General features: G+C 40.1%; 1 protein-coding gene across 2 annotated transcripts in view; it reads left to right on the top strand.

Moving 5' to 3' along the window:
* Positions 1-8,240: 8,240 nt before the first annotated feature.
* The window catches only part of nkain2 (sodium/potassium transporting ATPase interacting 2), a 124,157-nt gene continuing 115,696 nt past the window's right edge, over positions 8,241-16,701 (top strand). For both annotated transcript variants that reach the window (XM_061707334.1, XM_061707335.1), the window contains exon 1: positions 8,241-9,608. In XM_061707334.1, the coding sequence (XP_061563318.1) occupies positions 9,555-9,608 (54 nt within the window). In that variant the 5' untranslated portion in view covers positions 8,241-9,554. The remainder of the gene's footprint in view (positions 9,609-16,701) is intronic.

The raw sequence follows: 16,701 nt of genomic DNA, 5'->3' as shown, positions 1-16,701 counted from the left end.
TGGATGGATGGATGGATGGATGGATGCATGCATGCTTGCATGGATGGATGGATGGATGGATGGATGGATGGATGGATGGATGGATGGATGGATGCATGCATGGTTGTATGGATGGATGGATGGATGGATGGATGCATGGATGGATGGATGGAAAGCTACTTATTTGTGTATGTCTTTATACATCTTTTTTTTTATTTTTCTTAAAAGAAGCAGAGTTTCAATTCAAATTCAACACACACCCCAAACCGTTTTTTGTACTTTTTTTTTAATTTCCCATCTAACATGTAAAACAAGTTCTTAAAAAAAAAAGAAAAGGAAATTTGAACATACATTTCCTTGAAAGCGGGACCCACCGCCGAGAAAAAAATCAATACAAGCCAACTGAAATCTCCACATCAGCAGTAGTGAGATGATCGTGTCAACCGACAAACATGAACTCTTTCATTGATTTTTGTTTTTTTTCCTTTTTGGTTTGTTTCATGACACGCATGTACTTAAGCAGCTATCATCCATAACACAGCTTGAAGTTAATTAAAACATTGTGAAATACGAAGAATCAAATCATAAAATGAAGCTGAGATGCTTCTCTCTTATTTTCTTTAAAAAAAAAAAAAGAATTTCAAACGTGACCTTACTTTCTTTTCAATTTCCCAGTGTACACAGCCTCCGCTGTACGTCTTAGTTCAGATTCTGAGCATTCTTGAGGCAGCAATTTCATCATTGTTTAATCAACAGATTACCTCTTGGTTAATCAAATCATGATTTGTTGGGGGGGGTGGGTCATTTAAATTGATGCAAATTTGAATATATATTTGTCTGTATGAGAGACTGATGGATTTCAAATTAATATGTATTTCCTCGATTTATCATTCACTTTTGTGGGTATACATTCAAGGAATTTCAAGCGCACGTGACATTTAACCTGGCTTTGAATATAGATGGCTGGGGTAATGTGGGATCAGTCGTCCTCCCCAGGAACTGTACGGCACATGACGGGGCTGGGGATTGATCGCCTCCAGGAGGGTTTCCAGAGACTAATTAACTCAACCCACTATTCCAAAGCCACTTTATTTAACTGTTGTGTTGAGCTTCTTCAAACCTTACATTTTTGTCTAAAATAATATTATAGGAAATTATTATGGTTCACAACATTTAATAGCTTCTCTTTTAAAAACACCCCTCTTAACCTTAACAAGGATTCTTTATAATTATGTTTAAAAGGAACCTGTTTTAGGTGATTGGAGTCAGCCTCTCCACCACAATTGCTCCCTCTTCTGAATCCAGTCTTATATACTGTAGCTTCATACTATAGTCTTCTGATCCACATGATGTGAAGTTGGATTGCGATTAAATAATGCAATCCCAAAGCAGACTCTCGCGGGAGAAAAACAAGCTCCTAGGTTCGGAGGCTTTGGAGTGTCAGCAGGGAACTGGTATGTCCCAGTAAATATTCTGGACAGAATCAACTGTTCCCAGATCATTTCAAGCTCCCAATGCAGGATGCCCTGTATGAACAGTGCCAACGCTCCACTTTTATGCATTTTCTTCATGCCAATCAGGAGTGAAAGTAGGCAGAAACAACCCTGAACAATGTACCGATAAAAGATTCTTAGGAAGATTGCAGTTCTGGCTGCTCTGGAGAAGTGTGCAGATACATCTCTAAAACCTGGAGAAGTGTGCAGATACATCTCCAAAACCAAGAAAACACATCAGCTAATATTATGCCATCTTTAACAGTCCATTATCTCTTTATTAAATGCTTCTAATTCATTGCAAATTACCTCTGAAATGTCAGAGTCTCTGCTGTGATCTTCCATTACAGCCAGTTAGCGTGAGCTCTAGCTTTTGTCAACAGACTGCAGCTGAAATTTAATGCCAGTTATGTGTGTGTGTGGTGGGGGGTTGGTTAGTATGCAGACATTTCTTACATATTAAAACCAATCTCTTTATTCATTAAACCACCAGACATTCTTCCATTAATTACAAACAAAGAACCACTACAAAACCAGTCAATCATTCAACCCTTTCAGCGTTTGCAGCAAGATGTTGAATAGGATATGTAAGTCTGTCATGGGGAGTGCAATCACATCGGCAGTCATCTGTTGGGGGAGCTGCATCAGAGCGAGTGCCTTAAAGTACAAACTGATCAAGAAGGCTGGCTCTGTTCTTCATTAAATAAAGAACATCACGGACGACCCCAAGCATCCTCTTCACAACACAGTGACTCACCAACAGTAGCTTCAGTCAGAGGCTTCTTCAGATCCGCTGCAACACAAACTGCTGCAGGAGACCCTTCCTGCCCACAGCAATAACCATCTACAATGAATCTCTTTCAAATCGGGCAAGCATCAGAATGGCCAAGAAAGAGGATTTAAGTGGTTTTAAACGTGGCATGGTTATTGGTGTGAGGTGGGCTGGTTTGTGTGTGTTTCATAAAGAGAGTGAGAGAGTGAGAGAACATTCTAAGTGAGAAACAGTTGAGGAGAATGGGCAGACTGGTTCCAACACCTTGAAGCTGATGGGCTACAGCGGCAGGAGACCACATTGTGTGCCACTCCGGTCAGCTAAGAAAAGGAAACAGGCCAGAATTCACACAGGCTTAACAAAATCAGACAACAGAAGAATGAGTCTTGATTTGAGTCAGCCTCCCTGACCGTTTCCATCCCTTTGTGACCACAGTGAACCCATCATTTGATGGACACTTCCAGCAGGATAAGCCAGGAGTCACAAAGCTCAAATCAGCTCAAACTATTTATGAGATTGAGTTCATTGTACCCCAATGGTCTAAATTACAGATTATAAATTATTATTTTCAACTATGGTTAAAGGAGCTTGAGGCCGGATTGTGGCAGGATTTATGAAAAAAATCTGTATACATTTTAAGTTTTCTAGTAATAATGTCAGATGAAGCGTTCCAAACCCAAAAGAATGAGCTCTAGTGTATCTCTCCTTTGCCTTGAACAGGCTGTTGCTGCAAAATGTGCTGCAATTCGGTCCCGAATTTCCCGCGCTGGGCTGCGGATGTGACGTCACATGACGCTGCATGTGCGTTCTCCCCGTTCTCCCGTGCCGGCTTCACTGTTGGCTGCAGTACCCCCAACGGCCGTCGTGGTGAAGGGTGGCGCTAGAGAGTCTCATTTCTTAAAAGGAGCCTCAAGCTCCTTTAATGTTTTAAAAAAAAACAAATCCAGCTACCTTGCAACTTCATCCATATATCATAAAATCATACGTAATCCATATTTGTTTTCCAAGCTGAGCTTTTGGGACACCTTGACCCTCTTCTGGGACAACTTGACCTTATTTGACCAGGAGAATTATTTTTCCATCACCCATTTGTTTTTGAAAGGCTTTTGAAAGACAATCAAAAATGGGGAAGCTGAAAAGAAGCTCTACTCTGATTTAGCTCTGTGATGTCACAGTATGAAAAAAAAGTGATAGACTTACTTTCATTCAACTTTATGCCCTGCCTGGTCCCAGGCTTATGTTCTTATGTGACATTTGCCCCCTGTACTGGGGGCTCCAGGGCATAACGAGTTTATTCGGTGGTCATTCAGATTGTCATATGACAAAAAGAAAAAAATGGTATATAATGTTGTAGGTGATTAATTTTGTCTTCAGACTGATCATTGAAGTACTGACATTGTCCCATTAGCTCTCAGTTCTTTGAAAATTCACATTTAAGGTGCACGGTCACAGATAACACCGGTCATGTATCCACCTCTGACTAGAAGGGACCTCACCTCCAGTGGCCGGCAACACACATAATTGGACCGGTCAGTAACCTGTCAGAGGGAGCACATGAATATGTGTGGCACGGGTAATTAGACAGACTGATTTCTCTCAGACAAAAACAGGACTCAAAGGAAGAAAATTGGGGCAGAGGATGACACAAAAACATGTTGAAAGGAGGAAGATGATAATAAATAAGAAGTTCAGTGGAAAAAGGGTGGAAGAGATGATGGATGACAAAAGTAAGATGATAACTAGTAGAAAAGATGGATGGATGAATGGGTGGATGCTTCGACACATGGCCCCAGGGAATCAGCCATTATACATGCGACTGTCACTCAAGATTAGAGGCATAATTAAACTCCTGCCACAGCCGCGTGGCTCCACCGCGTGTGAGTGTGTACATGTTGTTTGTGCACATGTGTGTACCTGTGAATTGTTTTCCGGCGTTCGTGTGTGGGAGGAACAGATTGTGACAGAGATTGATGGCAAGAGGAAAGCGGGCCGTTATGTTGTATAGGTAGACCAGAGATAGCCTCTCCACCTCGGTGTCTGTTTAAGCTGCTAGCCCTTTTATAGGCGTGGCACTATTTCCCCCAAAGTGTTCACTCACCAGCACACACACGTACACACACATATACACACAAACACTGGTTCTCCTGCTTTTAAAATCAAGAATAAACTGCTTATTTTCAGTAACATTTGGCTGCTTAATTTGGCAAAAGTCCATAACTGGAAAGCCTTTTGCTTTATTGTTGGCACTGCAAGAAAAACACAAGGCTGCTGAGTAAAACTAAAGAGTCATTTATGAATGCTCTTCCTAACATTTTAAGTATTTTAATGAGGAGTAAAAAAAAAAAAAATACAGTGTGCTCCTCATAGTAGGTTATCAGCAAACCGTCTAGCTTTGTAAATGGTTTGTGAATGAAAAATGAGGGTAAACTGGTGATCTTGACAACTGCAGGAAACAAGCAAGACTCCCCACTGACATGGAGAGGGAACACCCATATTCATGAGTGTGGTGGAGGGCCGTGCCCAGGAGCAGCTGCACACCGGCCGAGGCTGCATCCTGCTCTGTCTGTGTTTGTGTTTGACAGCGTGAAAGGAGCCCGCCGCTCCCCCGCCGAGCACCAGCTCAGCAAGGCAGACAACAGCAGCTGCAGCAGCGGGAAGAGGTCGGAACGCTTGCCTTCAAAATAAAAGCTTCAACGACCAGAGGTGTCAAGTAACAAAGTACAAATACTTCGTTACCTTACTTAAGTAGAAATTTTGGTTATCTATACTTCACTGGAGTAATTATTTTTCAGACGACTTTTTACTTTTACTCCTTACATTTTCACACAATTATCTGTACTTTTTACCTCTTACATTTTAAAAACAGCCTTGTTACTCTATTTCATTTTGGCCTTTAAAAAAAAACTATCCAGTTAAATTGCCTCATCCGGATAGAGTGAATTTGGTTGTGGTTGTTTCAGATGTTCTTGTCCAGTTTTGTTCTTACATCCGTTCCCTCAGATTCCTGCAACTAAACTTGGATGTACATTCCAATAAAGGTTAGGATAAATGATAACATGCCTCTGAAGTTTGACTTTTTGCACCATTACAATACTTCTAGGCAACTAGTCATCATATCTCCTGCTCTCTGAAACACATGTTAATGCTCAATAGTACACATATATGGTTCTTAAATATATATTTGCATTATACTAAGATGCATTCATTTTCAATGGCTTTTGTCCTTAATGGCTTTTCCCCCTTACATTACTTTTACTTTTATACTTTAAGTAGTTTTGAAACCAGTACTTTTACACTTTTACTTGAGTAAAAAACTTGAGATGATACTTCAACTTCTACAGGAGTATTTTTAAACTCTAGTATCTATACTTCTACCTGAGTAATGAATGTGAATACTTTTGACACCTCTGTCAACGACCTCAGGGAATAAGATCAAGCATGATGTTTGTATCCAACTCTATGCAACCAACAATGAAAGATAAAATTATTATTAAAACATTTCTAGATTCATTGTATCGCAAAGGTGCTAAATATTGTTCCCACTCATATTGGTGCAACCTCAAACAATAACAGTAGCATGACTTAAAACATATGGCATGTCTCATATAATGATGCATCATATGTGATCAGATCTAAAGTTGGCTTGAATGGGCATAGTTTTATTTTTTTTCATTTCATCTCTCAGATAAGCATCCTATCCCCCACTCTGACTTTATCTAAGTCATTTGTTGGATTTTTAATCTAACTGACCTGTAATTTCCTAGTACTGTAGAAAACATCCAATGTATCCAATGGTGAAATACTTGCTTTGTAAAGCTGTTTTATGTGCCCGAGGGTTGGGTTGAGGGGTTCTTTCTGTTTGCAGCATTTTCTTGTAAAGTACTTTGTGTTGCACACGATGTATAAAATTCATCATAACTTGCTGAAATGACCAAAATAAACAAGTGTTCAAACCACATCAACGTTTTAAAATCCCTGATGTACTGTATAACTGAAGCATGTTACCAAAGAGGTGGATTCACTCAGTGTCTCTTAAAATGCACCACAAATAGCACATTTTTTAAAACTGAAAACCAAGCTGATGTTTAATCCATTTAGCCACAGGGTATAGAGTCGCTGGGCTCTATAATTCCCCACTAAAGTTTCTGATCATGGGGATGAACTTTGAAGATTCTGAACAAACAGACAACACTTGTACCAGATGATTAGGTTTCTTCAAACAGTTACATCAGTGGTGTGAAGATGTTCATAATAATAAAATACATTTTTCCCTTAGTAATTCCACAATGGGGAAATGCATTCTCTCCACCTTTAACCCATTTCTAGTCAAAGCAGTGGTCTGTCATTCTGCACGGTGCCCGAGGAGCAGTAAGGGCCTTGCTCAGGGGCCCAAGGTGGTTGACCTCCGTTGCTATCCAAGGGCTATCCCTTGGTCCTCCAGACCCCAGCCCCGCTTTGTAACCACTACACTACCACTCCCATAGGAGTATGCTTGGACTTTTCACAGCTTTCTTCAGGCAAAAATGCATGGTACACATTGGACAGGTGAAGATCAGTCAGGATTTTGCAACTTTTATGATTTTTTTTTGTCATTTTTAGTTCAGTAAACATCCAGTCAAGTAATTTAGTCATAAAAAAACAACAACTTCTAAGTACTCTTTGGCAACATTTTTAAATTAAAGAAGAATATCAAATAAGTATTTCGCTTAATGACTTTGTTGGGAGTACTAATTGACTTGTCCTTTTAATGGCTCATGTTTCAGCCAGGTTTTAATACTTGCTGTGTTGCCATACAGACAAAACCGGAACAAATATTTGTTTGATTTCATGTTAATTGGAAATTTGGCTGCAATAACAGCATACACTACAGGACAGAAACAAAGAGTCGTGATTGCTAACAAGGCAGAACATAAAAATGAACAAATGATGACAATGCTCTACATTCTAAAGTCGCTGATGAGGAGAGTTTGGGCTGTTGTCCTGCTCCCTTTGCCGATATGTATACGTGTGCAAAGATCAAAGGATAGCTCCAGTGGCGTCAATTCAGTGGAAGCTAAGGTATGGCAAGGTTACGAGTCACAGAACTTAGAGTATCAATCAACACGTCCAGCAAATACTCATCACAGAAGTCTGCTATGTAGCTTGTCTGTGTGGTCAAGAAAATTTGAACTTTTTCAAATGCAGTCTCGCTCACTGCAAAAACTCAAAATCTTACCTGGAATATTTGTCTTATTTCTAGTTAAAATGTCTCATTTTTAGTCAAAAAATCTCATTACACTTAAAACAAGAGTCGTCACCAGAAAAAAATAACTAATTTGACAATTTTCACCTGTTTCAAGTAAATTTTCACTTGAAATAAGTAGAAAAATCTGCCAGTGGGACAAGATATATCTTCTCATTACAAGCAAAAAAATCTTGTTCCACTGGCAGATTTTTCCACTTATTTTAAGTGAAAATCTACTTGAAACAGGTGAGAATGGTTGTTTTTGAGTCTTGTCTTAAATGATATGAGATTTTTTTTTTACTAAAAATTAGACATTTTAACTAGAAATGAGACAAATATTCTTGTTAAGATTTTCAGTTTTTGCAGTGTATAATAACTAGTGAAATCGATCATGTTGTTCTGATTTGCATTTGTAGTTATTCTATATGTATTAAGTAATAGAATAATCAATACAAATAGACACAGAGTAATTCCATAAATGTATTTAAAAAACAAACATTTACATTTTCCCTTGAAGCCAAGGTGTGGCGGCTGCCATACCTTGCCATACCCAATTGACGCCCCTGGACTGCTCCATAGCCAGACTTCGATGTATAAAGAGTTTTAATACAAAAAAAAAAAGCAGGCCTAATACAGATCTGCAGATAATCAGGTCCAGACTTTGATCCCAGGTTTTACTTTGAAGGTCCCCACCGGAACAGGCCCGCAGCCGCGTGGTGTTTGACTTGACAGATGGCAGGCGGGAGACGCTCCTAGCGGCTGTCTCCGTCGGTCCGTTGGTCCATCCCGCTTCCCATTGTCTCCCCGATTTTTTCCCCACTCCTGGAAGACAAATCCGAGACGTCAACCCAAACTTGAGCTTTTATTCCGCTCTTATCAACCTTTTGTGTTACCTTTGGATACTTGCCTCGAGAAGAAATTCAAAAACAACCTTCTGTTCTTCCGAAATTTGGAGATACTCAGTGTTGTTTTTTATTCTTCCGTCTTTTATTTATTTAATTTATTTATTTATATACCCAGTCTTTGAGTGTTGTAAATTTGTTTTTTTTTTGCGGTGACAGAGAAAGCGGCACATGATCCGAGGACAGGCGGACCGGTTGTGAGTGAGGAATAAAAGCGCTGTTTGTGGACCGGAGGAAGGGGACTCATTAACCAGAGGAGACACTCACATCTTCCCAGTGGCTGTTGACATCTCCTCAGCATTCTATAGCAACAAATTCACTCACCATTGTCTCACACAACAAAAGAAAAGAAAGGAGGAAAAAAAAAGAAATGAGACACGGCACTGGGAGGAAGATAAGGGGTGTTTTGCGTGAAGATGTTACAAGCCCGTTGAGAGAGGAGGAGAGGAGAGGAGCCCGTCTGTGGAACATTGCCAGAGACTAGGAAACTAGGCATCTCCAATCAGCGCATGCAAAGGCTTAATTTTAGTGTCAAGAAAAAAAAGGTTTGATATGATGGGATATATGTTCTGAGTGTCAAGATTTCTCTCTCTTCATATGAGGATGCAACTCATCCTGGTGGTCTTTGGTCGCTCACTAGCTCCTATCTGGAGAACTGGAGAAGTGGACACAAGTGTGATCTTTTATTTCTAAAGGTTGGGAGTGTTTTTCATAAACCAGGTGAGTTTTGTTTGCTCTCCGGAGACCTACATTACCAGATTTTAATCTGATTCATTAAGTGCCATCATAAATGCACCACAGCAGCTGATTAACCAAGCTGCAAAGAACTATTTGTGCTCTTGAATCATCTCTGGACCTTCCATCTTTGGTCCCCCCCGACCAGCAGGGTTGTGCTGGGTTGTGCTTCAGGCTGTTAAGGAGCTTGTCCGTTCGAATGAAGTAGACAGCTTTGAGTTCCCCCTGGAGATCCTGGTAGAGAGCAGGGAGGCTGGTGCTCTGCACGCTGAGGCCGGCCAGCCAGTGCTCCTACCTGGGCTGCCAGCCAGCCAGACGTCCCCCGGAGGAGGGGGAAGTTGCTGCTGCTGGTGGTGGAGGAGGCTTTTGGATTGTGAAGGAGAGATTTTTGGGAGTTATCCAGAGTTTCTGCTCCACGTGGAACCGCTGCACGGAGGGAGGAGGACACCATGGGGTGCTGTAGCGGCAGGTGCACCTTGGCCTTCATCTGTGGCATGCAGCTGGTAAGTGATAAGATTACTATTAATCCGATAAAGGGGGGGGCTATCGATCCAGAGGGACACATTTTCTTGAAAGAGGTCAACAAACAAACAACTGTCATGGGGACTTGCTGAAAGACATAGCAACACCGTGACATGGAGCTGGGAGTAGGGATGGGCGGGGAGGTGATGGATTACTCAAAGGTCACAATTTAAAAAGTCAATAGGTATGTAAAAGGTCACGACACAAGGCATAATGCAACTTGAGATATTGCACAAATGAAATATGGTGTTTGTTGGAGCTCTAAGATTGCACAAAGAGCTCATATGGACCTGTGATAGAAAAGAACTTGATCAATGCTTTCATTGGGGGGGAAAATAATGGGCTCCGGGTGTATCAGCATCAAGTCTATGTGACATATGGAGGGCAACATACAGACAGTAGAGAGGGAAAAGATGTGACGTGTACTTATGGCAGTAGCATCCCTTTCTCCCCGTCACCATCTGTGTCAGCGTGAACTGTCACCAGGCTAGACAAAAAGGAGGAAGGGAGGGAGCGTCGCATGTGAGGAGCACCAGCCGTTTCATTCATCCCTTGTTGTAATTACTACACATTAAAAATAATTTTCCAGCACAAAGCACCGAGAATAAAAGAAGAAGCAAAGAGCCATCCTGCACAATTGCTTAATAGGTGACCTGCTGCTACAGTCCAAATTACTTTATTAGTTGAAGTGTTTTGATGTAAAATAGTCTCCTCAGTTTTCAGGAAAAATGCATCACGGCAGAGACGGATTAACAGCTGTTGATGTGTGGTTTGGGTACAGAATGTCTTTATTTCTCTTTTTTTTTGTTTTCACACATTGGTGGAAGTTGATCTCAGCTGCTGCACTGCTCCCCCCGTCCACTCCGCCATCAACTGAACAGACTGCAATCAAGTCACCCGTCAGTCACATCTATGTGGTCGAACTAGCACGCCCTGAAATTTCAAGAGGGCTCGTGCTGTGACCTCTGTGGTAAAAGCGAGGTCTTGCTCTTGTGGGGGGGAGGTGCCGGAGATTCAGCTGGGTGATGTGTTGAACTGCACTTTATTGGAAAAAATCTCAATCCCAGAGACACAAATGTGTATTCCTATACGTCTGTTGTCTGTCTCAGAAGTGGGTCAGCGTGCATATCTTCACTGAAACATACACGCCGTCAATGTAAGAGGGGGTGATCTACTTATCCACTCCTTCCACACTTGAACTGCCGATCCTAATGAAATGAAAGTGACGTTAACGCAGAAGCAAGCTGAAAATGGAATAGTATGATCATTGCTGGGAGTAGAAAATTGCCCCACTTTGGGCCTATAAATAGTGTTATCAATTATTATTATTATTATTAGATGGCATGGTTTCCAATTAACGTATCTGATGTGGAAGACTAATTTAAAATGATGAAAACGATTATTAAAGACAAATAGAAGTCATGCGAATATGAATACATACATCAATATTGAGCTAGAAAAATTAGGAAAATGCAATTATTTTTGCAGAAACATGTCAGCACTCAAATTTCTAGTTTTTTATTTTTTTAATCTTTGATAAACCCAAAATAAAACAAGTGGAACATCAGAACCTTTGAAAAGTATGTTTTAAGGTGAATTCTTTTAAAGATTGTATGTTTATTTAAGCCATTCATGAGAAGAGCATCGTTATTATACAACAGATGTCAGCAGACAAACTTTTACATTTTAGAAAATGAACATTTTGATGATGTTTAACATGTTGGTCTTTGTCATGTTGCTTCAGAAAACACGTACCTTTACATTTTCAGGATTTTTGCATTGACTACATCCCATCAGACATGGCTAACGAGACGTCACCTGCACTTTGAAGGAGCACAAAGTTCTCAGTGCTCTCTGGTGGTCATTTGGATTAGGGAACATAAACCCTCATGGGTTTTTTTTATCTGAATGCTTTTATATATAGGAATACTGAAGTAACATAACAGCCAGTCGGTGAGTAATAAACTAATTTAGACTCAATAAACCCAAAGCTTGTGCTTTTTTTTTTAGCTTTTTAGATGCTGATGTCAAGAACTGTTGTTTTTTATGGCTTTTTTCCTTCATCGATATTCACAACCTCAAGCAATGGGACTGTCCAGTTTTGCACTTGTACATTCCAAAATCACTCAGAACCGAACCTGGTACAGTGTTTTTGGCTACGTTCACACTGCCAGCTCAAAGCTAAGTTTCAGCATCTCGAGATCAAATCTAGACGGATAGTGGTGCACGGCTGCCTCCTCCAGCTCTGACATGTTCTTGTAACTTGTTGAAAACTTGCACCATGACTCCATTTCTGACAGCTGCAAAGCCACTTTTGTTTTTTTGCGTGTAGGCTACCATGGCAACCATACGGTTCAGAGAATGTAGCCAAGGATACGCAGATGAGATCTGATCACTTGCCTTGTAAAATGTAGATAAGTCAGTCAGGAAGGTCAGATTCTGATTGAATACGCATATGAATCAGATTTAGGCTGCATTGCCTTTGTTTAACCAATCAACACACAATCGGGTGAGACACGGTTCCCCTAATGCCGGGGAAGCTTTTATTCTGACGTAGGAACCAATTAAAGACCTTAAAAATGAATTTTTTACGAACTTCAGAATAGCGTAGTTCTTGTTCCTCTAACATATTGACAGCTCTAACTATTCCCCACCTGTTGGTTACTATTTACTATTATTAAAGCCTTCACTCTGGCCACGTGTTAAACCGAATCAACATTCTCTGTGTTCATAGTGTATAGTACTGTATATATGTACAAGGATTGCAGGCAGAAACCTTGGTAGAAGATCCTAATGAGATGTTAGAGGATCTTTTATCAGTGTCTCTCAGAAAATGATGACATAGTGTGATGTAAAATGAAACATTGTGCATTCATACAGAGATACATGAGCATTTCCCTGTAGTGCGAAACGAGGACCTCTTGCCTGACTGCATTGGTGACTGTTAAAGACTCCCTATTTACCAGAAGATATTAACCGTATGAGCCTTATTGTGCCGGTGTGTGCTTCCAAAAGGCCTGTTGTGCAGCGAAGTAGCACATTGCTGGGCTCACTTTCATTAGAATAAGAGATGCAGCTGTGTAAGTGAACATGTTTACACCAGAATGCTAATGGAAATGCCACACATGGCGCGTATATATGCAACACACCACTGTGCTTTAAATGGATGTTGTGTATTTCCGTCGGGGATGATAAGAGAGCGCAAGTTCGTGTGTGAATGAGATGATGTCACAGAGATAGTCATTGTGTCTAATGCAGTGGAACTAATGCTGTGCTATAGTCAACAGCATGTTTTGCTCTGTTAGCTGTTGTAATAGCCAAGCCAGCTGATACCAGCTGAGCAGGATGTCCAACCCTACTGTAAGTTACAGTTTGGTCATGCACAGTTAGCTGTGTTAAAGTTGCAGCAATTTACACAGAAACCCTCCTGACGATAAAATCCGTCTCTTCTCCAAAACCATCAGTTCTTTACTTTTCAAGGATGCATATTGTAAGATGTGTTTTCTTTACACCAACACCAGAAACCACATTGTCCCTCGGTCCTTTGTTGAAAACAACCTCGCTGACCGCAAATTAAGGAAACGCTTCTTTAACTCTGCTTGAGACCCACTGTTGGAGGCAATTGTTTTTGCCATGTGAGCTTCCACCTATTAGCTGACCTCAGAGTAAAAAAAGAAGAAAAAGAAGAAAAGAAATACCAATTGTTAAGCGTTAGAACTGATGGCTTATGAAACTTAACAGCGGTTTTTCCTTCTGCTTCATTAGTTGGGTTAATTGCAAAGAGCTTGTGTCACTACAGCTGAGCTGGGATCAATGATCCAGAGCAGGAGATGCGTCCACTTCACGGCTGACGTCACCCCGAGAAACATGTGGATTTCTGTTTGCTTGTGATACAAATTAAGAGCATGTAATGTAATCATATGCGCTGTGGCTATTAGCAACTTTAAATGTCACCAGTAAGTTTAGTTTAGTTGCTCTCTGCTTTCCTACAGCGCGATGCAGTGTGATAAAGATGCAGAAAAATGACTTAAGACAGTTAAAACTGCAGCTGAAACTCATAATTGTTTTCATGGTCGATGCAAATAATGCTTTCAATGAACCACTTAATAATGTTCTACTTCCTTCACTGGCATTGATTAAGCCCATGAAAAGTCGTCACTGTTCCAGTTTTTTTTTTTGTTTTTGTTAATGTGTTGCTGACATCAAATTATTTGTACTGTTTCCGAGAAAAATTTAGACTTGAAGTGAAGTGTTATTATATATATTTCACACAACGTTCAAATTTTTGTTAAAAAGGTTGGAGCATGAACAGCGCTGTGATTATTATAATTATCCTCACCTCTATTCCCACTGCTGGGCTGCAGCTCAGAGTCTGTAAAACTACTCCTTTGCTTGAGGGAACTGTTTCTTTTTTTATTCAGAACCATGTTTAAACTCAGCCTAAAGGGTGGGAAAAAGTGAAAACTGAATTATTGGCCTATGAGACCTATAATATTTACAGCTTATAAAATGACATATTCTCTTAAAAGGAACTTTGTTCTTTGAATTGAATACCTGTGTGAACCAGCTGTTAATCTGTTGATAATGTCAGACACATTCTGGTCCTGATTTAGCTCTGACAAATTGTATGCAATATGTAATGCATGCACGTACTTACGTATGTATGTATGTATCTGTAAACTACCTCTACATTCAGCAGACGCTTTTATCCAAAGTGACTTACTTCTGAGAGAATAGAGAATATATGTATGTATATATGTATGTATATATATATATATATATATATATATGTATATATATATATATATATATATATATATATATATATATATATATATATATACATACACACACACACACACACGTGTCAAAAACTGGCATTCTTAAGTTTTTTTTAATAGATTGCAAACAGTAAAACAAAAAAGTATGTATGTATGTATGTATGTATGTATGTATGTATGTATGTATGTATGTATGTATGTATGTATGTATGTATGTATGTATGTATGTATGTATGTATGTATGTATGTATGTATGTATGTATGTATGTACGTATGTATGTACGTACGTACGTATGTAAACTACTACTGTCATTCAGCAGACGCTTTTATCCAAAGTGACTTACTTCTGAGAGAATAGAGAATATATATGTCTGGCCTTCTTCATTTTTTTTTTAATAGATCGGAAACAGTAAAACAAAAAAAAATTTTACTCTAAAATCTTTACAATAGAAAGAAAGATTAAAGGTCCAATTATGATTCTTTTCCTAAGTTTCAAAGTCTCAAAATGAACCTCTGCTGTATTTACTGTGTTTTCAGGCTGTCTTGCTATCATTTTAAAATTTGATTAAATTGATACGTAATAAACATTTTTAATGAGCTGGCTTTCTAGGACCCTCCACATTTTTTTAACTTTCTGATCATTCAAACAGAATTTGCATATTGTTATTTAAATAAGGTCATAAGTAGTATTTTTTCTCAATAAAAAAAAAAAAGGGAAACAGAAAAAAGTGAACCAATGTAGATTTGTCTTCTGAAGTTGAAGCACAGATCAACTCAACCCATGTGGAGTCAGCTGTGCTACACTTAGATGGGACTCGGTTTCAAAAACACACATCCTCCAATGGTTGGTTTAGATATCTAACCTAGCCTAACAGATTGAGCAGAGAGTAAACGGAGAGGTTAGAGTGTTTCAGAAGCGGCCAGCTGCTCTGCTTCGCTAGAAATGTGCGTCAAGATCGAGCTGCCATGAAGTCGGGTATCAAGCATAGTCCGTGTAGTTCTGAAACACGATTATGTTCATGTCACAACTGGTTCTGTACATGAACTGCAGATGTCCCAGACCTAAAACCTGCAGAAATGGTTAAAAATGCAGATGTGGCACTGTCCGTCGTATTTTCACCAAAACATGTCACCCACATTTTATTGAGAACTCAGGACATTGTGTCAACATTTGACAAAATAGTTCATATCTACTTTAAATCTGACATAGAGGCTACAGCCAGTCAAAATTGAGAATCTTCCCTGAACAGCTAATCAACACTTTAATCTTGGTTATTTAATCCCTTCACCCTGTTAGCAGATTGAAACTACTTTTTGTCAATGCAAGCTTGTCACACCACTGCAAAATCTCTTAATCCTGTGCGTGGACAAGGAGTCATCCGGCGTCATTAAAGAGACGAGATGTGACATTTATCCTTTGGACAAACGAGTGGTTTCAGTTTTCTCATGTCCTGTTACTCAACAAACCACCGAATAAAAGTTAAAACTTTTGTCAGCTTACTCGTTAGTAAACACAGAGTTGGGCTTACTTAGAGGGGACCTATTATGAAAAACAGGTTTTTTCTTGCTTTAACATATATAAAGTGGTCTCCCCTCAGCCTGCCAACTCAGAGAAGGAGGAAAGCAACCAAATTCTGCAGTGTCTGTACAGCCGCCCAGATGAGCCATCCAGTGTCATGTGACTTCTACGAGCCGTTCAGATTCTGCTCCCTTTCGTTACGTAACCAAAATGCAAACCACGGCCACAACTATAAAACCATGTAACTGCATGCAAGCGTCCGACTATCGCGTCGCACTGCGTGACATCGGACGCTCTCTGTCCATCTCCCTCCAGCAGCTGCCACTTTATTGAGGTTTTTGTAGTGAAATGAGGAGGTATCATAGAGATAACTTCTCATTTCATCTAACTGGATCAGCCGTTCCTCATCCGTGACCGTTTCCTACAGCGCTTTCAACCGGCTTTCAACGCGAGCGACAGGAAGAAAATAGAAGCAGGGCGTCCGACAAATGTTCAGCTCAAAACGGCGCGCCACGACGCGCTGCGTCCCTTGCGGCCAGTTAGGACAGTCCAATAGAAAATAAAGCAATGGAATTGATTTTGTCGCTGACGCTCGCTCGCATCGCATGCAGTGAGGACACGGTAACTCCGCCAGCCGGAGCTTCCGCCATTTTTTCGTAGTGGTGTATCGCGTCATTCAGGCAGCCAATCAGCACAGTGCCTCATTATCATAGCCCCGCCCACTCAGAATCCTGCATAGATAATGAGGTTAGAGACTTGGATGCTAAAGATATG

Source organism: Cololabis saira, chromosome 18 (assembly GCF_033807715.1).
Source record: "Cololabis saira isolate AMF1-May2022 chromosome 18, fColSai1.1, whole genome shotgun sequence".
In the NCBI taxonomy this organism is placed as follows: domain Eukaryota; kingdom Metazoa; phylum Chordata; class Actinopteri; order Beloniformes; family Belonidae; genus Cololabis; species Cololabis saira.
This window is presented reverse-complemented; position numbering and strand designations above follow the sequence as displayed.